The sequence below is a fragment of the Elephantulus edwardii genome, unplaced genomic scaffold (genome assembly GCF_000299155.1).
Source record: "Elephantulus edwardii isolate Elephantulus edwardi_28Jun2011 unplaced genomic scaffold, EleEdw1.0 scaffold00017, whole genome shotgun sequence".
In the NCBI taxonomy this organism is placed as follows: domain Eukaryota; kingdom Metazoa; phylum Chordata; class Mammalia; order Macroscelidea; family Macroscelididae; genus Elephantulus; species Elephantulus edwardii.
Window position 1 is genome coordinate 14731858 of NW_006399767.1, and position 23765 is coordinate 14755622.

Genomic DNA, 23765 nt, shown 5'->3' on the forward strand with positions numbered 1-23765 from the left:
TGGTCCAGTTGTGAGAATCTCTATTTTCTTGATGTTGAGCTTCAATTCATATTGAAGGCTGCAACCGTTGATCTTCTCCAGCAAATGCCTCAGGTCCTCCTCAGTTTCAGCAAGCAAGGTTTTGTCATCAGAATAATGAAGGTGGTTGATGTTACATTCCTCCTCATAGAACCCAGCTTCCCGGATGATCTGTTCCACATACAGACTGAAAAGGTATGGAGATAGACCACATACACCTTTCCTGATTTTGAACATTGTAGTATTTTCTTGCTCTGCTGACTGCCTCCTGGTCCATGTATAGGTTTCACATAGGCACAATCAAGTGTTCTGGGATTCCCATTTTCCTCACAGTTAGCCACAATCTATTGTGATCCACACAGTCAAATGCCTTTGCACAGTCAAGGAAACAGATAGATATTCCTCTGGTACTCTTTACTTTCTGCCAAGATCCAAACGACACTGGCTATGTATTTGTTCCCATTCCAAAGAAAGGTGACCCAACAGAGTGTAGAGATTATCGAATAATATCATTGGTATCACATGCAAGCAAGATTCTGCTGAAAATTATCCAAAAAAGTTTGGAACAATATGCCAAGAGGGAACAGCCAAATGTGCAGGCTGGATTTAGAAGAGGTCGTGGTACTAGGGATATTATAGCTAATGTTAGATGGATCTTGGCAGAAAGCAGAGAATACCAGAAGAATGTCTATCTGTGCTTCATTAACTATGCAAAGGCTTTTGTCTGTGTGGATCACAACAAGCTATGGCTGACTCTGAGAAGAATGGGAATCTCAGAACATTCGACTGTGCTAATGCAAAACCTATACTTCGACCAAGAAGCAGTCATCAGAACAGAGCAGGGAGACAATGAATGGTTCAAAACCAAGAAAGGGGTCCATCAGGGATATATTTTGTCTCCATACCTTTTCAATCTGTATGCAGAACAGATCATCCAAGATGCTGGGCTGTATGAGGAGGAATGTGGCATCAGGATTGGTGGAAGATTCATCAATTCATCAACAACCTGCATTATGCAGATGACATAACCCTGCTTGCTAAAACTGAGGAGGACCTGAAGCGCTTGCTGCAGAAGGTCAAGGTCTGCAGCCTTCAATATGGATTGAAGCTCAACATCAAGAAGACAAAGATTCTCATCACTGGGCCAATGGCAGCATCAGTATGGATGGTGAAGAGATTGAGATAGTTAACAGTTTTAGTTTGCTTGGTTCCACAGACAACACTCTTGGTAACAGCAGCCAGGAAATCAGGAGACGAATTGCACTGGGAAAGTCAGCTGTGAGGGACCTCTTAAGAGCACTGAAGAGCAATGACATCAGGCTGGAGACTAAGGTGCACCTGATCTGGGCTACAGTCTTTGCAATTACGTGCTATGTGTCAGAGAGTTGGACAGTGAATAGGGATGATAGAAAGAGAATTGATGCCTTTGAGCTGTGGTGCTGGAGGAGTGTTGAATATATCATGGACTGCTAGGAGAACAAACAGGTTTGTCCTGGAGAGGGTGAAGCCAGAATGCTCCCTAGAGTCAAGGATTCTGAAGCTTCGTCTGACATACTTTGGGCATGTTGCAAGGAGGGACTGGTCCTTGGAGAGGGACATCATGTTTGGGAGAGTGGAGGGGCGGCACAGGAGAGGAAGACCCTCGATGAGATGGATTTATTTTTTGAGTGGAGTGGTGGGAATGAGTATGATTGAGACGGCGAGGTTGGTACAGGATAGAACGGCATTTAGAGCTCTTGTACATAGGGTCACTATGAGTCGCAGGCAACTTGATGGCACGTAACAACAACAATATAATATCCCTAGTGCCATGGCCTCTTCTTTAGGATTAAAAGTATACTTAGAAAAAGTGAAATAGCTCCAACAGAGAGAGTCAAAATTATTATTAAATTTTACCTATTATCAAAAACAGCAGAGGTAGAGGCATCTAGTTCTAACGTCTGCTGGAAGAGCTCTCTGTTTTCATCAATAAAGTGCCGCTGCATCTCAGACATCTGGGCCATGATCTTTTCTCTGCGCAGCCTGGCAATCTCCGCTTTCCTTTTCCTTTCAGCTTTGTCTCTGTCCCTTAAACTCTGAAATTACACTTCATACAATTAGATCATTAGATTGTAAATGCACATTTTCTCCCAGACAGAAACATCTTTATGATACTAATAAAAATGATTCAACAATTTCACTTATTTAAACAAGATCTCTTATTCAACCAAACATGGTAAAAAAAAAAGGGGGGAGGGCATGTTTCTTGCCATTTAACCACTTGAGAATACTAACTTAATGCAGATAATGTGAATTTGTGTATAATGAACTTGGTACCACGTTTTACTTTCTATACCTCTTCCATTATGGGTCCTTCTGTCTCTGCCACAGAACTGGTAGATGAGCTGTCCCTTAATTTCTTAATAGTGTTAAAAGTCTAGGGGGTGGGGAAGAAAAGAACCAGTAAAAACATTGTTAAACTGTATGAATAATAAACACTCAAGTTTTCACAAAAAGTAGAACAATATAGGACATTTTACCTTCAATATCCACCTAATCATGTCTTTGTGGACTTCGAGATAGGGTGCATTTTGCAGTGTTTCCAGCATAGCCAGTATGCTAGGAGAATTATTTGGTGCTTCACCAGGTTCTAAGATGGAAATATGAAAGGCACAGTAACAAGAGCTGACATTTTAGAGTGCTCAGTACAAGAGCACAAGAGGATAAATGCAGTTGCTTGTAACATTTATTGACTGTTACTTGATTATAGCTCTAATTACTAAAGATTGTCAATGCTTCTCAATAACAGAACACATATTTATACTTAAAAGTTATTAACAATGAGAATGCTTTAAGCATTCAAAAACTTCTCATACCAAATACTTATTTTCACCTGGCCTCTAAAAAAAGTCAAATAAAAACACAGCTGAGGATGGTTCTATCTGAGATTTTACAAATTTAAGAAAATGAAGAAGGATTACAGGAATGCATTTAAAGTATATTTATTTGCTTTGACCTTTTCTTACAGTAAAAACTAGACTGAACATCATTTTCTTCCCTATGAATTTTGAGCAAAAATTCAAAGAAGATAGTCTCAAAAGTACATTTGATACAATGTTAACAAATTCAGCTTTCTAGTAAGAAATGCTCAGTTACGCACTTTCTTGATTTAAATGCTACCATTCTGGCAAAAGGGAACCCTTATAGCACAATTAAAGAGAATGATTGTGAAATGAAATGTCAAGAGGTTCAAATCTATCAGTCCTCAGGGAAAGAGCAATGGGACATTCTGCTTCTGTAAAGATTCACAAGCTTAGGAACCCTGTGGGGGGAAGTTCCACTGTCCTAAAGTGTCACTGTGAGTTACAATCAACCTGATGGCAGTGAGTTTGGTTTTTGGCCAACTTGGCAAAATCTTACTTTCCTCTAAGGGTAAGAATTAAAACTATGTGGTCTTTGGTATCTTTACAGAACTAAAATTCTGTGGTGTGTGGGTTAGAAATGTGACTCTTACATATGTCCCCTCCAACATATGTCACCCTCACACACACACATACATACACACCCCTTAATAAGTGAAACATATTAAGCCCATAAGGATGTCTTAAAATATGTGAAACATTTAAAGATAAAATTCCAGATAAAATGAGGAATGTTGAAAAGCAAACAAAAAATAGGAAGAAGAGTGAGAGAGAACCTGAGATCTTAACAGTCAGTGAAAAAAATTAGGGGGGTTTTGGTGTGATTATCGTAACGCTCAAACACTAGCAACAACGAGAGCAAAGGACACTGTTTCACAGAAACACTAAAAAGGCACTTGCTACTGTCAAGCAGGAAACACCTACAGTGGCTCCTCCAGCAGGGTTCTGGGGGCAGTAAATTGCACAAGAGGAGATTACCCCTCTTTCTCTTAAGGAGCTGCCTTCTGGGTTAGCAGCACAATTCCCTACAGACTACGTCAACAGAGCTCCCACACTGATGGATAAAAGAGTGGGAAAATGCTGCACTTTTACCATCACTCACTTCACAGCTGAATGAGGCTATGAAGGAAAACTAAAGATCCAACAACAGGGACTACACTTCTGCTTCCTCTCTATTGAATCTCCTCCCAACAACAACAGGAGTATATGTTATATAAATATGCATCCCACCCATTTCAAACTAAGGACTCTACATTATTTTTGCTAGTAATGAATTAAATGTATACATTTTAACTATGACTGCATGGGAGGAAACTGGCCATCTTTTCCCCATGGTGCAGCTAGTGGATTCAAACCTTGAGTCTTTGGGTTGGCAGTGCAACTCCATACTATTATGTCACCACATCTCATATCTGATGGTTTACTATACCTTTAATACAGAGAGATATATGTACAGCCTCAGGTATTTGATTCAATAAAGCTCATTTAGAATCTAGTATGATCTAATAAAAGAGGTTATAGGACTTATTTAAAATAATCATATCTTGAGCTAACATAGGAAATAGTGTATACATACTTGATATTTTCTGTGTGAAGGTGAATGTTACTACATGTTCTTCTGTGACATTCTCTAAATGTTGTTTCTCTTCTTGCAGTGCCATTCCAATTAAATGTAACACCTCAAATTAAAGACATATTTTCACTTTTAGCAAAAACAAAAAACTTAAGCATATATTTTTACAAGAAATAACAATAAGGAAATGAACTCACTACTGAATAAAAAGATCAACTGCAGTAACAAAAAAAAAATTAGAACCACCAGCTTTAACTCACTAAGCTTTGCTGTTTAATAAAAGAAATCTCAGCAAGGAAGACAAAATATTCTATTTTCACTAGTTAAGAAAATGCAACTGAAAATTCTTAGGATAAGCCAAAATCATCACCAGATAGGACCAGTTTTCCATACAGTATGTAATTTTCCATTTATCTCATAACAATGGCTAAACAATTATAGAGCTGAAAGCAATCTTAAATCAGCTAAATTAAAGCAGTAATTTTTATCTCTATAGCAACATAGTTTATAATAAAGTTAATAGTTCAGTGTATCTCAAAATTTCCATATAAGACTTTTAAATATATATGTATAAATATAAATATGAAAATACACATAAAACTACATAGATACACACACAAAACCCATCTATTTGCTTTTTTGGTTGTTGTTCTTAACCTACTTTTCAATTTTTGAAGGATATATGCATGTAAGGTCTGTATCTTTCCCTCTATTATTAGGCTATTCCGGTTGTCAGAAGGTGTGGGAAAACTAAGGTAGCCTGAATGACATGAAGCAAGTGTAAAAGCAGAATAAACTCTGTTCACCCTCTCCACATTTCCCATAAATCTCTTAACATAATACTGATATTGTCTTGTGCATGAAAGCTTCATGCTTTTCAATTTTAAATGTATGTTTAAAATGGAAAGGGGTGTAAGGACTCACACAGCCAATGAGATACTTAAGTCTGCTAATAAAATGAATAGAAATGCTGGAGGCAAGTTGGCCTGTGTTTGAATCTCAGCTTTATGGCTTTCAAACTACTCACCCTAAGGGAAGTTATTTCCTTATCCTTAAAACAGAAAAACATTTCTCCAGAAATATCAGAGTATTGCATATTGCATATAGAAAGAGACCAAACAAAGAATAGTGAGAAAGACTAGCCAATGGGCCTGTGGCAATCACAATCGTATGGTATAAACTTTTTGTCATGTACTTATTTTCAGTGACAGACACAAAACAGTAACAATTTACTATATATTTTAAATTAAAGTAATGCTGTACACAATTTTGTCCCAAATTGTCTCTGTATCAATACTGAAAAGATTATTTTTTGGTTTTTTACTACAGATTCACTAAAACATAAATAACAGATGCCTTCTAACCTACCCTTTGTAGCATGGACTCTGACCAGGCATATCCATTATGCTCTACAGCCCACTGTAATATTGTCCCCATGATGCACAACATGACATCTGACTGCAAAATGTTAACCAGACTTGCAAACAATGGACAGAATGGAGGCAAAACGGGAGGTGGAAGTGCTGAAAAGAAAATGGTTTCTTCTGTAAATCATACTTATGAAAAAATCCCCTATACTTTTGTTAGATACTTTTAATAGCCTATCAACTCAAAAGAACACTCATTAACAAACATCTGAAGGCTATATTTTACCTTCTGAAAATCAGTTAAATGCATAAAACCAGCTACATAATTAATAGAAGTACAAGGGAAAGCCTGTTCCCACCCGTGAAATGTCTTAAAGTAAAATAACACCATTAACTAAGAGGTAAATCTATAGAGACCACTCCTATGTTAGCTTACTTATTTCTTGGAATAGGAGAACACTCATTTAGATATATTATTTAATCTCACCAAAGATACTCACCATGACACAACAGAAAACACTATTTTCTACATCTGTCTTACATAGAATTGGGGTACAGTAGGCTTACTTCTCATAAGACTACTTTGCTTACTGTAAAACAAGCAAAACAAAATCTCCTGGAAATGTTCAATAAGAATTTCCAAAAGAAGAAATGAAAAAAGTACCTGTATCTTCCCTATTCTGTCTTTTCCATTTTCGTTGAGCTTCCTCTGCCTAATAAGAAAGTAAGTCATTTGGATTAGAAATTATAAATGTAAACAATATCCTAAAGTAATAGCATAAGTTAATTTTTGCTATATTTTTATTTTAGAAGATTTTCATCCTTAATGTTGTTAGGTGCCACTGAGTTGGTTCTAACACAGAGCAATTCTATGTACAATAAAATCAACCACTGCCTGCTCCTGTGCCAGTCTCATAGTCTCCGATGTGCTTAACCCATTGTTGATCCTGTATTTTAAGAAGCATGTTATTTTTCTCCAAGGGTGGCTTGTTCTGGTAACATGCCCAAAGTATAAGTCTCATCATGCTCTCTTCTAACGGCGTTATGGCAAACTTCCAAAACAGATGTTTGCTCTATAGGCAATCCATAATATAGTCAATGCTCACTGCCGCCACCACAATCAAAGGCATCATTTAACTCTTCTTCAACTTTCTATATTCATTGCCCAACTTTCACCTGTATATGAGGTGACTGATAATATGGTAGCTTGGGTCAGGTGTCCCTCAGTCCTCAAAGTGACATCTCTGCTCAGTAGCACTTCAAAGAGGTCCCGTGAAACAATCTGCCCATTGCAATATACTGTTGGACTGCTAGTACCATCTGAATTTATTACAGATTCAAGGAAAGAAAATTCTTAGACTACTTCAATCTTTTCTCAGCTTATCATGATAGTTACTAGTGCAGGTCTGTGGATTTTTGTTTTCTCTATGATGAGTTATAAACAATACCGAAGGCTATATTCTTTCATTTTCATCAATAAATATTTCAAGTCTTCATCATTTTCTGCAAAGTAGTGTCACTTGCATATTGCTGACTGTTTATTTAGTCTTCTTTCAATCCTGATGATGAGTACTTTTTCATGCTGTCAAGCTTCTCAGACTATCTGCTCAGCACACAGACTGAATAAATAAAAATACCAAATCCATTGCTGTCAAGTCGGTTCCAAACTAATAGAGATCTTCTATTGGGATCCAAGGCTGTTTATAGGGGAAAACTACCCATTTTTCTCCCATGGGAAAGCTCTTGGGTTCAAACCACTGTGCAACAGTGCAACACATAGCATGCCACTTCATCAGAACCTCTAAGACTGAATAGGTAGGAAAATAACACAATTCTGAAGCACATCTTTCTTGATTTTAAACAATGCAGTATCCCTTGATTCTGTTTAGATTGTTGCTTCTTGGTTGATAAGCAAATGTTGAATGAGGACAAAAAATATGTCAATTCCCACCCCCCACACAAAAGCAGTAATTTGTTCCATTTTAATGCAGAGGAGACATGTACAAAAATCTTAATTTAGGTCTGAGATCTAAGAGCACCAAATTAACGGCTGCTGTGACTCAGCACAACAGCTCTGAACTCTGCTCTGTCCTGTGCCAATCTCATTGTCTCTAACACACTCATCACGATTGTCCCAGTCACCGAATCAATCCACCTACTGGAGGGCCTTCCCCTCCAGCGCCTGCCCTCCACCCTCCCAAGCATGATGTCCTTCTCCAAGGACCAGTCTCTCCTTACAACATGACCAAAGTATGACGAAGACTCAGAATCCTTGTCGCCAAGGAGCAGCACAATTTAACCCTCTCTAGGATGAATCCGTTTGTTTTCTTAGCAGTCCATGGTACCCTCAACACTCTTAAAAGATATTTTAAGAGAAGACTTCTAAACAATAAAATCTAACTACAATGATTAGAACTCCATAAGTTTCTATGGAAAACTATATGATTATATGCTGTCAATTCTGAAACGTGAAAAATTGACTAACTAGTCACAATACAGGCTTGCTACACAATTTGATTTTACAGACTAAGGTGCAGCTGACCCACATCATGGTATTTTCAATTGCTTCATATGCATGTGAAAGTTGGACAGTGAATAAAGAAGACTGAAGAAGAATAATCAATGCCTTGGAATTATGGTGAAGAAGTACTGAATATTTCATAGACTATAAAAAGAATTAATAAATGTATTTGGACGAAGTATAACTAAGGTGGTCCTTAGAGCCAAGGATGTAGTGACTTTGTTTCACATACACTGAATATGTTTTCAAGGAGCCACCAGTCCTTGGATAAGTCAAGGGTGGGAGAGAGGTACTGACACAGGGACTGCCTCAAAGTGCTGGAGCATGGCAGAGATCGTGAGCAAAGTGCAGGAGAGGGCACGTTTTCCATTTGTTGTTCAAAGAGTCCCTATGAATCACAGTTGACTCATGACCTCTAATAATCCATTTTCAAAAGGCAATAAAATAATAAAATTATATGTGAGCAGGTCTTGGGAGAAAACACCTGGAATCTGTTCTTGTAAAGATTAAAAAAACACCAAAAAACCTACTGCCATCAAGTCAATTTGGATTTACAGCAACCCTCCAGAGGAGTTCCAAAGGTGTAAATATTTATGAGAGGAGAATGCTCACTTTTCTTGCAAAGAGAAGCTGGTGGATTTGAACTCCTTACATCTTGGTCAGCAGTGCAACACATAATGCAGATTTCCTTCCGTAAAAATTAAAGCCTAGTAAATCCTGTGGGGATTTTTACTCTTTCCTATAGGGTTGTTGCAGCTGGAATTAGCTGGACAGCACATAAGAACAACAAATATATCTAAAAATACAAGTCATCTTTATGGACACACAAAATACTGCTGAGTGATGGCATTACATATAGGTAATTTTCTTCTTTATGTTGTTATTGTTGTTTATGTGCTGTTAAGCTGCCTGCAACCCATAGTGACCCTATGTAAAGAAGCTCAGAAGCCTGCCCTATCCTGAGCCAGTCTCACTAATTCTGACACACCAACCCCCATTTACCCCAGTCACTGTATCAAGCCATCTCATCAGGGGTCTTTCTGAGTTGCTCCTCTACCCTTCCAAACATGATGTCCTTCTCCAAGGACTGGTCTCTCCTGGCTACGTGCCCAAAGTATGTGAGACGGAGCTTCAAAATCCTAGCCTCCAAGGAGAGTCTTGGTTTCACCCTCTCTAAGACAGACCTATTTATTTTCTTGGTGTTCTATAGTATGTTCAAGACTGTTCTCTAGCATCACAATGGAAAGGCATTGATTCTTCTTCTGTCATCTTTAGTCATTGTCCAGCTCTCTGATGCATAGCAAGTTATTGTGAAGACCATGGCCTGGATTAGGCACACCTGAGTCTCTAGACTGACATAGTTGCTTCTCAGTACTCTGGAGAAGTCCCTGACAGCAGATTTTCCCAATTCAATTTGTCTTCTGATTTCCTGATTGCTGGTGTTAAAGAGTGTTGATTCTTAACAACCTCAATCTCTTCTTCATTGATCATGTGCTGCCCAGTGGTGAGAATCTTTGTCTTCTTGATGTTGAGCTTCAATCCACATTGAAGACTATAGTCTTTGACCTTCTGCAGCAAGTCCTTCAGGTCTTCAGTTTCAGCAAGCAAGGTTGCGTCTTCTGTATAACGTAGGTTGTTTGATGACTCTTTCTCCAATCCTGATGCCATATTCCTCCTCATAAAGACCTGCTTCCCAAATGATCTGTTCTGCATATAGACTGAAAATGTATGGAGACAGGATGCATCCCTGACACACTTCTTTTTTTGATTTTGAACCATGCACTGTTTCCCTGCTCTGTTTTGAGGACTGCTTCCTGGCCCAAGTATAGGTTTTGCATAAGCACAATCAAGTGTTCTGGGATTCCCATTTTCCTCAAGATTAGCCACAATCTTTTGTGATCCACACAGTCAAATGCCTTTGCACAGTCAATAAAACACAGATAGAAATTCCTTTGGTACTCTTTGCTTTCTGCCAAGATCCAATTGACATTTAAAAAACTTTTTTCTACACTGAAATGACTTTTTTTTCAATCTCTGAAAAGTAAAAATATCTTGGGGTGGGGGAAGGGGAAACCCTTCCCCTTTTTTAGTATACTTTTAATTGTTCCAATTACCTTGGACTGTTCTGCCCTTGAAAAGTGATAGAAATACAAGTTGAATTCTTTGGCACACTCTGGTTTCAGTTCGTACATGCCTCGTCCTGTCAATCCTGGTTTCCTATGAAAGAAAGGCCCTTCAAACATTATTACAAAAGTCATACATGAGATAGTATTAGGTTATCACGATAACAGAGCCCAGCTCTTGTATATTCCTGAGGAGTGTAAATAGGTATATTACCCTTGTGCTTATTTGGAAATCTAACTCCAAAGCTTTTTGTGAATTTACTTTATCTAGGAAATTCACTTAGAATTTATGCCAGTTGCATAACTAGACAAGTAATTTTTTTATAGAAACTTACTAGGCAGGCTGTGAATACTCAGAAGCCATTAAAGAAATGTTAAGTCCCATGAAAGTTAAATTATGTAAACAGATACCATAAACAAAGGTAAAACTTAAGTTACAGATTGGAAGAAAATACTTGTTACAAATATAAAGAATGATTTCCATAATAGATAAAGAAATACTTCTGGAATGATAAGAAATAATCTTTAAAAAAAAAAAAAAACCACCAAAACCAAACAAACCTGACAAAAATATATATTAAAAAAAACCCCAAAACCAACCAACCCCACAGAAGTATATACAAACACAACCAACCAGTAAACACATGAAAAGATGCTCAACCCCAGTGGTAGTTAGGGAAACGGAAACTGACATAACAGGGTAACATCTCCCATCCATCTCATGAGTAGAAATTAAGAAAATAGTACATTTCAAGTGCTGGCAAGGTTGCAGGGGCCCCTCACACAGAGCTGGTGTAAACGGAAGGTTTTTTGGAAGACAATTTGGAGGTATGTATCAGAATATCACATATGTCTTTTGACTGATCTAGTAAATCCTCAAAAAAATATTTTCACACACCACAATGTGTTATATATGTGAAATCTGTTTAATATTTTCTTGCTATAAAATGAAGCAAAGGGAGCTCTCATAGTTTCGTGGTAAGGAGCTGCACTGCCAGCCTGAATGCATGCTGTTCCAATCCACCAATTGCTCTGTGGGAGAAAGAGCAATCAATCTCCTCCTGTGCAATTTACTGCACAGCTGAAGGGTCAGCTATGGGTTGGTTCTCACTGAACAGCAATGAGAACAACAATAAGAAACAATTATCCGTCACTAGGAAAGAGGTTAAATAAGCTACAGTCCGTGACTTTGAATAAGTGAAAGAAGAAAGGAATAAATTTTGATGTACTGATAAAAGCACATTAACAAAAAAAAAAAAAAAGGCAAACATAAATACCTCCAAAATTCAACCAAGTCAACTTCCACTAAGTCAAATCTGACTCATGGTGAAATGTATCTGGTTTCTGAGACTAACACTTTATAGTAAGAGATTGCCTATTTTTTTCCTGTGCAGTGATATTCAGAGGTGACTGTACAAGTTAGGTGGCATATTCAAATGGAAGCAAAGAAATGTGAAGAATGCTCAAACCACTTCCTTAGATCACTTGCCTGCTCTGAGAGACCATCACTTGAGCCTCTCTTCATGAGAGTAAGAAAAACCCTCAGAAAGCCACTTGAGTTATTTCTTGCAGGTCGAAATTACAAGTGTGAAGTATCAGTGAGAAATACAGTTATCTGAAAATGTCTATCACTCTTTGAAAGTAACAACTTCATGTTCAGTTTTAGCAAAATAAATTCTAAGAGAAATACATACATATACATAAAAATATGGAATGTGAAATAATATGAAGATACTCACTTGAAATGGGCAACTGTTTCAATTACACTCTCCATGCCCGTCTCTTTGTTCTCCTGGAGATATGACACAAGTGTTTCATGTTCATTGCTAACACTATGAGAATTATGTTTTTAACTTCATTAACCCTGACAAAACCCCATGAGGTAGATACACTGTTAGCTCTACTTCCACAAATTAGGATCCCACAGTAAACATAATGAGTAAGACACAATTAGACAGACTATTTGATAAGATGCCATTCACTCAGAATGCTGTGGGGGGGTTTTTGGTTGGTTTTTTTGTTTGTTTGTTTTAAAAAAAGGTGCTATCATGGGAGCTCGGGCGGCCTAGTGGCAAGAAGCTACATTGCAATCCCAGAGGTACGTGGTTCAAATCCACCAGATGCTCTGCTGGAGAAGGAGGGGCAATCTCCTCCTGTACCAGTCAGATCCAATTTGATGGTACACACACAAAAACAATAATTAAAAAAAAAAGTTTCTATCATATGGAGTCAACATAATAGCTTTCAAAGGAATGACAAATATTTCCCAAATTATATTCCATTCATGATAAATGATTACTGGGAATTTACACTGAAGGGATTACAACTAATAAAATTTTTTAAAAATGCATATAATCTACTGGATAGGAATGTTTTAGAAAAGAGGTGTTATTAAGAATGCTAAATGCCTATTTAAAATGCCTGTTTAAAATGGGAAATAGAGTTTAAAGAGGCATGTCTCTTTCCTAAAAGAACTACCAAAGCCTTAATTTTGCTAATATTCATTATCTTCCATTTAAGTTACAAGAATAAAAAAAATCTATTATCTCACAATTTTACACATTAACAACATCCACCTGGGAGTACTAAATGACAAAATGCAAGCTAAGAATAAGGCTGGCTATGATGGTTACAGGATGTCAATTTGTCCAGACCACGATTCTTAGGAGTTTTTATGTAAAGGATGTAATTTGGTGGTTATGAACTGATGTAGTCTTCCTCTATATTCACATACCAACCTGATCTCTAGAATCTAACCATGTTGGTGAGAAGTGGATATATAAATTATGATTCTTCAAGACATAATATACTAGAAAGCAATGTTAAAACACATATAATGCTACTGAACTTTTCTTTCAGGATAATAATTTAATATCCTGGAGGTTCTCATTAGGACACAGATTAGGTGATTAAACCATCACCCTGTTTTAAGACGGAGAACATTTGGAAAAGTAAATCTATTTAAAATGTCATTCTTTTAAATCCTAAAAACAGGGAAAAAAGTTGCTATCAAGTTGACTATGATGCACAAGATTCCTTATCAGTCAGAAGAAAAATGTGCTCCATAGGGTTTCTAGCAGCTAGTTGTTTTCTAAGTATATCACCAGGCCTTTCTTCTGAGGTGACTGGGGTAGATTAAAACTTCCCACCTTTTAAAAAAAAAAAAAACAACTTCCCACCTTTTGGCTAGAAGTCAAGTATGTTAACTGTACCACCCAGGCACTCTATTTATCCTAAAGTTTATAAAGAATGATAATTCATTATTTTAGAATTCAGAATTTATTTTCTATCTTTTTATCTGAGAAGATAATTGGTGCTATTAGGAAATTATTATTTCTAGGTATGTAAAATCCATATGGATTTTTTTTCCCTAAAATGGCTTTTATCTTCCAGATCTGAGTTTCCCAACTCCAACATTATTGCCATTTTGGACCACATAATCCTTTGGTGTGGGAAGATACCTTGCGCATTGTTAGTGGTTCAATATTATTTTTCTAAGGCCTGCTGACTACATGTCAATACAATCCTCCCTTCCTCTGAGCACTGACAATCAAAAATTACTCTGAATATTGCTAATTATACCCCTGAGGTGTAACTATGTAAGTGCTGGGTTTCTAAAAGGTCTTATGGATGAAAAACAGAGGGCTGAGGAACTTAAAGACCCTGAGAGGAAAAACAATTGCAATTCAACCTATGAGTATCTTTGTAAATATTACTTCTTATTTATTAAGATGAATCAGGTGTAGTTGACTAAGGAGAGTGATGAGATACTTGAAAGGTAAAAATTCTGAAAAATCAAGTTTGTATTTTCCCACTTTCTTATCTCAACATATTATATCACTACTTCTAACAACTTCACAGTAAAGGTCTTTAACAACGTCCCTCTAACAGTTACAGAAATTCAGTTCCAAGAGCTAGGTTAACTTTCCCCCTTTTCCTAGTCAACATATCTCTTTCAGGGTTTCACTGTAAAAGATTCTATTTCTATTTTGCTCAGTACACACTACAGTGATAGGCAGAAGAGCTATGTAACTTTCTTTTTTTAAAAAAAAAATGGCCTATGGGGCAGTTGTACCCCATGTTATGGCAGAGACAGGAGTTGGAATAGACTTGACGGCAGTGTTTTTGTTGCTGCTTTTTAGTATCAAAGAGTTATTTTTGTATCATAAAACTAAAGAGTGAAACATGACTGATATAAGATACAAGTACTTACATCTTCAGGTAAAGACTTTACCAGCTCACTATGAGCCATAGGTCTAATGCTCAACTGATGGATAATTTCCCGTTTAATTTCATCTGTAGCATTTACTTGTCCAACCCCAAGACTAAATCTCTCACCTGTCAATAAGGAGAAAGTACAAATACACACATTTAACACAATAATTCTTTTGTAATATTACACTTATAATGCACGCAACATAGTTCTCTAAGTTTCTCAGTGGGACAGGCGTGTAATGACTAGTCCGGCAACAAGCCATGGAAAGAAGAGCTCTGATCATACTTCTGACTCCCAGACACACTAAATCCTGTGATTGCAGGACTTGGGCAGTAAAGAACTCTAATTGCTCCTTTAGAGGAACTAAAGTCAGTCTTTCAGTTAGCAGCCAAGTATTAAACTGTTATGCTACTGGGACCTCTTTGTGTTAGCCACAAATATTTTTCAACTAAGAAGTAGTATACCTAATATCACAAATAAGGAGTCCAGGTGGCACAGAGGTTAAAGTCCTCAGTTACTCAAAAGTTTGGTGGTGGCTGAACACACCAGCTACTGTGCAGGATGTAGCAGTCTGCTCTGTAAAGATTTACAGCCCCAGAAACCCCATGGGGCAGGTGTGTTTTATTATTCCTTGTCGTTGAGAAGGAACCAACTCCTAACTGATGCTCTAGGGGGTTTTCAGAGACTATAAAATCACACTGGAGGATAGTGCCCACCTTTTTTCTGCTCTGTCTGATTGCATGGCTATAACCTGGAATAGACTTGAAGTTAATGTGTTTGGTTTTTTTTTAATTTAACATCACAAAATCATCTTTGCATTGCAAAAATGGGGCAAAACACAGCTAATGTATAAATAATGGTGAAGAGGTCTGAAACAGCCTATTCCATGCTTGAGAAAGTCTCCATCCTTTTTGCCCAAAGCATAGAATCTTCCACCTTGTTCTGCCCAGCAGTTGTACTCTTTTTTCTCCAGTGCACTAAAGCACACCCAGTCTCAACAATACAGAAACTGGAAGGGAGAAAAGGTGAATACCCCAACCCCCCGTCACTAAAGTCAAGCATCATCTCTCAACAAAAGACACACTGTTTGGAATGGTTGAATTTGCAATCATAGTAGCCAACTAATTATAGATTTCTCAGACAATCTAGACTTACCAACAAGCATGATAATGAGGTATAACATTTCCTCTATTAGAGTATTGTTCTGTTGTACTACATCCTGTAACAAGTAGGGGGAGAGAAAACTGAGGTAAGAAAATGCATGCTGCGCCTTAGAAAATTAACACAGAAGAAAATGAAAGGTGCTTTACAAGTGAAGTACTGATGATCAGATAAGACATCTTTTTACCTTCTGTGTAATCTCAGAACTAAATCTTTTTCCATAGTCTGGAGTACTGAAAATCTGATAAAGTTCAAAGCGACTCAGCATTATCATCAGGAAATGATTTGGATCCATCATGGAGACACCTGTCTTTTTTTTCCCCCAATTTTTTTCGATAAATGAAAAAAGGAAGGTCAAAGGTTATTACACAAATAATGAGATTTTGCTTTACATAACAAAATTTAGCTCATTTATTAACCCATCCTATTAAAAGATAAACAATCATTTAGATCCAAAGCATCTCTCATATGACATGTAGGAGAGCAGTGAATGAAACAAATCAAAATACAATCTACAAGTCAGATTAACATGGGCTGTGAATGCTCCTTTCCTTTAGTGTTTTAAAGTAATTGTATTCCTATAAATTCAGTTTCCAAGTTTTCTTTCAGGACTCTCTGATCACTATCTGAAGTATCGACTTTAAGAGTAATATAGTATATGTCAACTAACTTTTAACAGTCTTGTATATATTAAACTTCTAGCAAGCATTCTCAAGCAATTTTTTAAAAATTAAAAATATTTAGAGAATTTTATTTATGTCGATGGGAAATCCATTTTTTCACCGAATAGATACTTCTGAAAGTGTCCCAGGCTTAGGTTCTTTACTCAAAAACAAGAGACAGTGCCCCCCCCCCCAAATATGGAACACTCCACAAATTTTTGTGTCATCCTTGTGCAGGGGCCATGCGAATCTTCTCTGTATCGCTCCCATTTTAGTATATCTGATGCCAAAGTGAGCAGTCAAGCTATTTTTTTTATTTTATTATTATTAACTTTAATGAAAATTTACAGAGACTTTGGATTTCCAATCACTCATTGTTGCACGTTTCTCCCTGCCCACCCCTCCCCTACCGCCAGTACACTCTTCTCTTTGAAAAGTAAAGGAAAAATTCTTTCATTGTTTTACAATCCCTCCCCTAAGGTCCACTCCACTATGCAGCCTTCGTTTTGGACTCCTGTCATGACAATAATACCTAATCACATATCCCTTTTAAACAGTTTTCTCCCTCATCTGTTTCAATGCAGTATACATTATTTATCCCATCTTTCTCGGTCTCCCTCCAACCCGATATCAGTCCTGTTTTACAACAGTGGCACTATGCAGTATTTGACCGTTTGTAACGGAGATATTTCACTCAATCAAGCTATTTTTTAATTAATTAATTATTCATTTCAAGCTATTTTTTAAAAAATATTTTATCTCATTTTTGGTGAAAGTCTTGGGGAGTTCTCCTTTTTCAACTGATACAATTAGTCTAGAGTTCCTATGAAGCAGAATTCTGTGTTATGTTTTTCTCCCACTTCATCAAAGTCCACCCACTGTGTCCCCAACCTGAAGGGTCAGCTGTGGTCGATGCATGTCATTTTATTTCTTCTGACCTCAGGATAGGTAAAGCTGTGGCTTGTGTCAATTTATTTTCTTCTTCTTCTTCTTTTTTTTTTTTTTTAGTAAAAGCTAATAGATGCTAATAGAAGACAGTTTTAAAATTAGTTCAAAGTGTTCCTCACCTCATTTTCATTTATACAAATTACATTTATATAAATCCTACATAAATATAGATCTTTAACCTATAACTTTGTTTGAAATTTGTATTTCTTGTCTTTGTTTCGGTAACTGCAAAATCCATTGAGTAATAATGTAAAACAAGCATTTTATGACAAGCATTGTGACAGACACAAAGGACAAAAAAATTAACAAGATATGCCACTGCTTAGCGGGGAGAGCTAAGAAAATAAACATGCAATTAAGAGAAGCACCAAGGGTCAAGTTAAAAGATATGCTTGCTTAAGCTTTCATGGGTCAAAAGAGACTTGGAGAAAGTCACTAACCTATGGCTTTCAGGAAAAGAAGTTAGATAGATTAGGTAAAGGAAAATGGAGGCAATGTAGAAGCAAAAGAAATAAATATGCAGAGTTTAAGATTCAAGAGAAAGCATGGCAAATTCAGGAAATTTACGTACTGCTGACACAGCACTACAGAAAGGAGAGTATCAAAGCACTTGTTCAGTGACAGAGTTTGGGTCTTCAACCAGAAAACAATGATGCCTTCCAGGTTTCTGACTCTAGCAACTGTATACACTGTGGAACAATCCATTAAGGTGAAAGTGGTGTAGGGAATTACTTAGTGTGGTCCTTATAGCTATGTCTGGCTTTAAGACTCCAAAATTGGTGGGTGGAGTATGAAAATAAGGTACTGTGGAACATCAAGGGGATTTGATAATGCAAATAAAAGTGCATGACACTTTTGTGGTAGGTTTGAACAAATAAAGTGTACGGAACACTAATGAAAGGACTAGATAGATTTGCCATCTGCTAAGGCTTAAAAGAGAGTCAATCCCAGAATAAAGGACAGACGTCCCTACCAGCAAGAAAGAAGAGCTGGGAGTGGAGGGCATCCTTTGGACTCAAAGTCCTTGTGCTGAGAAATACTAATCCAGGAGACAGAGTGCTGTAAGTATGGAGATGGTGCAAGTGAAAAGTGATGGCAAGCCTGGCAGAGAACTGGGGACATAAGAACCAAGAGACTGGCTGAAGAAAGCACTGTGGGCTTCATCGCCCATTGAATGACAAGAGCAGAAAGCCCTGCCTCTGGACACTTGTTGGAAATAGGTTTTATTAAGTCACAAGCCCTTTGGCTTTGGGTGGACACATAATGGCAGAGATGCATCTGAGTACTTATCAAAGAAGTTAAAGAGCTCTGTAACACTTCCCTGAGGGCATGGGTGAGCAGCTGTCCTGACTAAAGAACTGTATCCTGAGTCATTCCTGATCCTGAATTTTAACCTGGTACTTCTTTAATAAACCCTGTAAATTGTGAGTTATTGTGGCCATTACAATGAATTATTAAGTCCATCAGAGAAACAGAGAGCACCATGACAGGACAGCTTGTGTTAAAACTAGTTAATAAGGTTGGAGGGAAGACTTCTGCTTCATCAGAATTAACTTTGGACTTAAGCTAATGATTAGTCTTCCTTTTTATTAATTCAGAGTTGGTCAGATGTGCCCACCATGCCATTTTTACACAAAAAAATGGTGTGGGGAAAAATTAAGAAGCATTTTGAACTTGTTAAGTCCGAGATACGTCCACATAATTTGGGACAGACATATCATAGAGGGTATCATATAAATCACATGATCTTGAAGCCTAAGATAGGCTAGAACAGAGCTAAAAATTGGAATCTATCATAAGTAAAGAATTCTATAGAAATAATAAAACTCTCCCTTGGTGCCATTTACACAAATTTTAAGAACAATGCATTTAATTAATTACCTGAAGCATTACTATATCCTTGTCAAACATTTCTCGTCTGCATTTCACGTTGTGGTAATAATAAATCTAAAAAAAAAATTATATTGGGTAAATATATTTCATTTGTCTACTCCTCTCCTCTCATTACTCTTCTGAAAAAGCAGGTGGTCTTAAACAAATTTCAGTTTAATGTGCAGGTGCGTGCATGCGCGCGCGCGCGCGCACACACACATACACACACGTTTCCTTAAGAGTCAACACTATTTTAGTAGAATTAAATGGAAACTTCCACTTTATAGTGGTTATCTATAGTTCCCATTTTGCAGTCATCTTTCTAGGACTCTCAACAAAGTAAAAGCTTGTTTCTGTAAGGTTTATAACTACCAAAAAACCCACAAACAAAATCCTGGAAAAAACCCAACAAAAATCTCAATTTCAGTTTCAGAGACACACTAACAGAATGTTAAAATTTTAATGTAATTTAAATAAATGAAATATGAATTTTCATTACTTTATAAAATGCCAACTATGTTCCAAAAATTATTTTAAGTGAAAATGAGAATTGCTGTTATATTTACTTTGGTACGGTTTTTTAATAAACTAAAAACAAAGGCCTTAAGAATTTTTTCTGGTTTATCATTAATCTTTCTCATCAATTTGAATGTAGATTTTAAAATTGTACACAGGAAATGCAAGCTTTTACATAACAGCCAAAAAGAGGGAATAAAAAATTTCCATAGAGTTAAAAAAGCACTTTTACCTGGTTTACTAGTGAAAATCCATTCCTTCTCCACATTCCAGCATGTACTTGGGCACATAAAACAAGACATCTAAGTGGGTACTCTATCAACATGGGCGGACTAAGTTCACTCTGCATGGACATTAAAAAAACAAATGAAAAAACTACCAACATCTCAACTGTTACAAAGAAGACTGGCTGATAAGAAGAAAGCTTTATATAAAGAAAGGACTTTAAAATTATTTTTAGAGATTTTTGGTTTAAAGTGATCCTAAACATACAGAACTAAGTGAACATTATTCTTTTTTTTTTTTTTAATTTAGGTTGTTTAGCATTCATTTCAATGAACATCTACAGAGATTTTGGGATTCAATTCATTCATTGTTGCACCCTTCTCCCCACACAACCCCCCCCCCCCATTTGCTCCTCTCCTTGAAAAGCAAAAGAAAAACTCCCTCATTGGTACATAATCCCCCGAACATTATTCTTAAATCTCAGTATCACTTACTAGAGGTAGAAGCTCTGGGAATTTATATGCCACCTCACTTTTGCTTAATAATACATGCAAACCTGTAAGGAAAAGAAATAAAAACTATTTCTGTAAGTGAAAATCATTTAGAAAAGAAAAATCTAAATAATTCACTCAACGTTAGGTCTAATTTCTTTCATGTCTATTTGGAAACCCATCAGGTCATAAACTAAAATGTGAACTGGGAATTGGTAAACTGACATGGACTGGCTCGGGACATTCTGAATCAGATAATCATATGATCTACTAAGCTGAAAATGGAAATGAAAGGGTGAGGAAAAGGGGGTGTGTTGCATTCATAGTTAAGAAGACCATTTCTAGATCCATCCTGAAATATGTTGCGAGTGACAGGATAATAACCATATGCATACAAGGAAGACCTGTTAATATCACTATTATTCAAATATAAACATCAACAACCAGACCCAAAGAGGAGGAAATAGAAGATTTCTACCAACATTTGCGATTGGAAATTGATCGAAGATGCAATCAGGATGTAGTAAAAATAATGGGTGACTGGAATGCAAACTCTGTAAACAAGGGAGAATGATCAGTAACTGGAAAACATGGTCTTGGTGATAGAAATAAGGCAGGAGATAAAATGACAGAATTTTGTAGCCTCAGTGATTTAATAACTGCAAATACCTTTTATGAGAAACACAAATGACAGCTATACACAGGGATCTCATCTGATAGTCTACATAGAAATTAGATTGATTACATCTGTGGAAAGAATCATTGGAGAAGTTCAATATCGATTGTGAAAACTAGGCCAGATGCTGATTGTGGAACAGACCATCAACAACTCATATGCAAACGCAAATGAAGCTAAAGAACATGAAATCAAATCCACAGAACCAAAATTTGACCTAGAGTCTATTGCATCTGAATTTAAAAAAAAATCATGTCAAGAACAGTTTTGAGGCCTTGGACACTAATGAGCAAAAGACCAGGTGAACTGTGGGAGGATATCAAGAATATCATCCATGATGCATGCCAAAGATCATTACAAAGACAGAGGAGGGATAAAAGACGGATAAAAATGTCAGAAGAGACTTTGAATATTGCACTAGAGCACTGAGAAACCCAAGCAAAGGGAAGACGCCAAGAAATTTAAAGAGCTGAACAGAAGATTTCAAAGGGCAGATCAGGAAGACAAAGCAAAGTATTATAATGAAATGTGCAAAGAGCTGGAGTCGGAGAATCAAAAGAGATAGATTCGCTTGGCATTCCTTAAGCCAAAGGAACTAAAGAACAAATTTAAGCTTTGAGTTGCAATATTTAATGATGCTATGGGCAGAATACAGAATGATCCATTAAGCATCAAAAGAAGAAGAAAGGAGTACACAGAGTCACTGTAACAAAAAGAATTGGCTGACACAGAATTTCATAAAATAGCATATGACCAAGAAGTAATGATGATGGAGGAAGTTCAAGTGGCTATGAAGGAACTGGCAAAAAACAAGGCCCTGGAATGGATGGCATACCAACTGACATATTTCGGCAAACAGATGCAGCCCTCGATGTGCTCAAGTTGTGACAAAAAATGTGGAGGACATCTACCTGGCCAGCTGACTGTAAGAGATTGGTATTTTTCCCATTCCAAAAAAGGGTGATATAACAGAGTGTGGAAATTACTGAACAATATCACTAATATCACATGCAAGCAAAATTTTGTTGAAGATTATCTGAAAATGACTGGAAAAGTACATCAACAGAGAACTACCAGAAGTACAGACTGGGTTTAGAAGAGGCTGTGGTACAAGGGACATCTGCCAATTCAGATGGATCTTGGCTGAAAGAGGGAGTACCAGAAGAGTACTTATTTGTGTTTCATTGACTATTGATCGACTGTGTGGATCACAACAAATTGTGGTTAACCTTGAGAAGAACGGGAATTGCAGAACACATGATTGCACTCATGTGAAAACAATACTTGAACCAGGAGGCAGTTGTCACCACAGAGCAAGGAAAGACTGCAAGGTTCGAAATCAGGAAAGGAGTGTGTTAAGGATGCATCTTGTCTCCATTACCTCTTCTATCTATATGAGGAACAGATCATTTGGGAGGCTGGTCTTCATGAGGAAGAATGTAGCAACAACTTGTGTTATGTAGATGACTGTAATTATTGATCCCAAGTATATTAAAAGGATATTATGAACAACTGTATGCTTATAAACATAGTAATGTAGATAAAATGGACCAAGATTTTTGAAGGCACAAACGTTCAAAAGTCACACAAAGAACAAGAGATAACCTGAATAGGCCTGTATCTATATAAGAAATGAAACTGATAATAAAAACCTTCCAAAAATCAGAATGTACTCCATCAGGCTCAGATGGCTTCACTGGTGAATTCCCCAAACATTGAATGAAGAAATAATACCAATTCTCTATATTCCCTCTGACTGTCCCTCGAAATATGTTTAATTAATGAGTTACATATTTAATATACACTACAAATATGGAAATAAAGAACAAGATTAATGTTTATCTATAGAAGTTGTCTTCTTTCTACAAAAGTGTAACAACTTCACTGTGCAAATAGGATAAAATTACTGAAAAATCAAGAAATAAGTGAAATAAATTTATAGTGATGGACAAGCCCATTTTAAAAAATGATGTTGGCCACACAAAAAAAAAGTTGTCCACTGCATAGAACAGGGTTTAGATCCATTTTTCATAGGAGCTCCTATGAGTCAGACTTGACTTGATGGCACTTAACAACAACTGCAAGTAACAGCTTCAAAAGTTCTATCAATTACTAATGGCTTGTAAATCAACTACATGATTAAAAACTATCACTCCAATTTGGAACTCAACCTGCTGTTTATATAAATTGTTCTATAGTTTATGATAATTTTTATTTGTATCTTAGAGGATTGACTATAAGCGTGTACTTTAAGAAGTTATGACCTTACGTGATGCCTCCAATTTGTACTGCGAATCCAAAGGCACGTGCTTAGAATTCACCAGCTGCTCCACAGGAGCAATCTCCTGTGTGATATTCAGCCTCCAAAAACCCACTGAAGGGTCAGCTATGAGTAGATTCCAATTCAATGGTATATTACAACAACAACAACACTGAAACTCACTTCATTTTTGTAATGAATATGTTATTACCTCTACGTTATTCCTTTTTTTAAAA

General features: G+C 36.8%; 1 protein-coding gene across 2 annotated transcripts in view; it reads right to left on the reverse strand.

Annotated features, from left to right (window-relative positions):
• The window catches only part of UBR2 (ubiquitin protein ligase E3 component n-recognin 2), a 169334-nt gene that overhangs the window by 47494 nt on the left and 98075 nt on the right, over window positions 1-23765 (reverse strand). For both annotated transcript variants that reach the window (XM_006881986.1, XM_006881985.1), the window contains exons 16-29: window positions 20597-20658; window positions 20110-20220; window positions 19371-19436; window positions 16067-16189; window positions 15874-15937; window positions 14716-14840; window positions 12242-12294; window positions 10494-10596; window positions 6523-6571; window positions 5860-6014; window positions 4495-4597; window positions 2538-2647; window positions 2354-2434; window positions 1915-2093 (exon numbers count right to left, since the gene is read on the reverse strand). In XM_006881986.1, coding sequence (XP_006882048.1) covers window positions 1915-2093; window positions 2354-2434; window positions 2538-2647; window positions 4495-4597; window positions 5860-6014; window positions 6523-6571; window positions 10494-10596; window positions 12242-12294; window positions 14716-14840; window positions 15874-15937; window positions 16067-16189; window positions 19371-19436; window positions 20110-20220; window positions 20597-20658 — 1384 coding nt within the window. The remainder of the gene's footprint in view (window positions 1-1914; window positions 2094-2353; window positions 2435-2537; window positions 2648-4494; window positions 4598-5859; window positions 6015-6522; window positions 6572-10493; window positions 10597-12241; window positions 12295-14715; window positions 14841-15873; window positions 15938-16066; window positions 16190-19370; window positions 19437-20109; window positions 20221-20596; window positions 20659-23765) is intronic.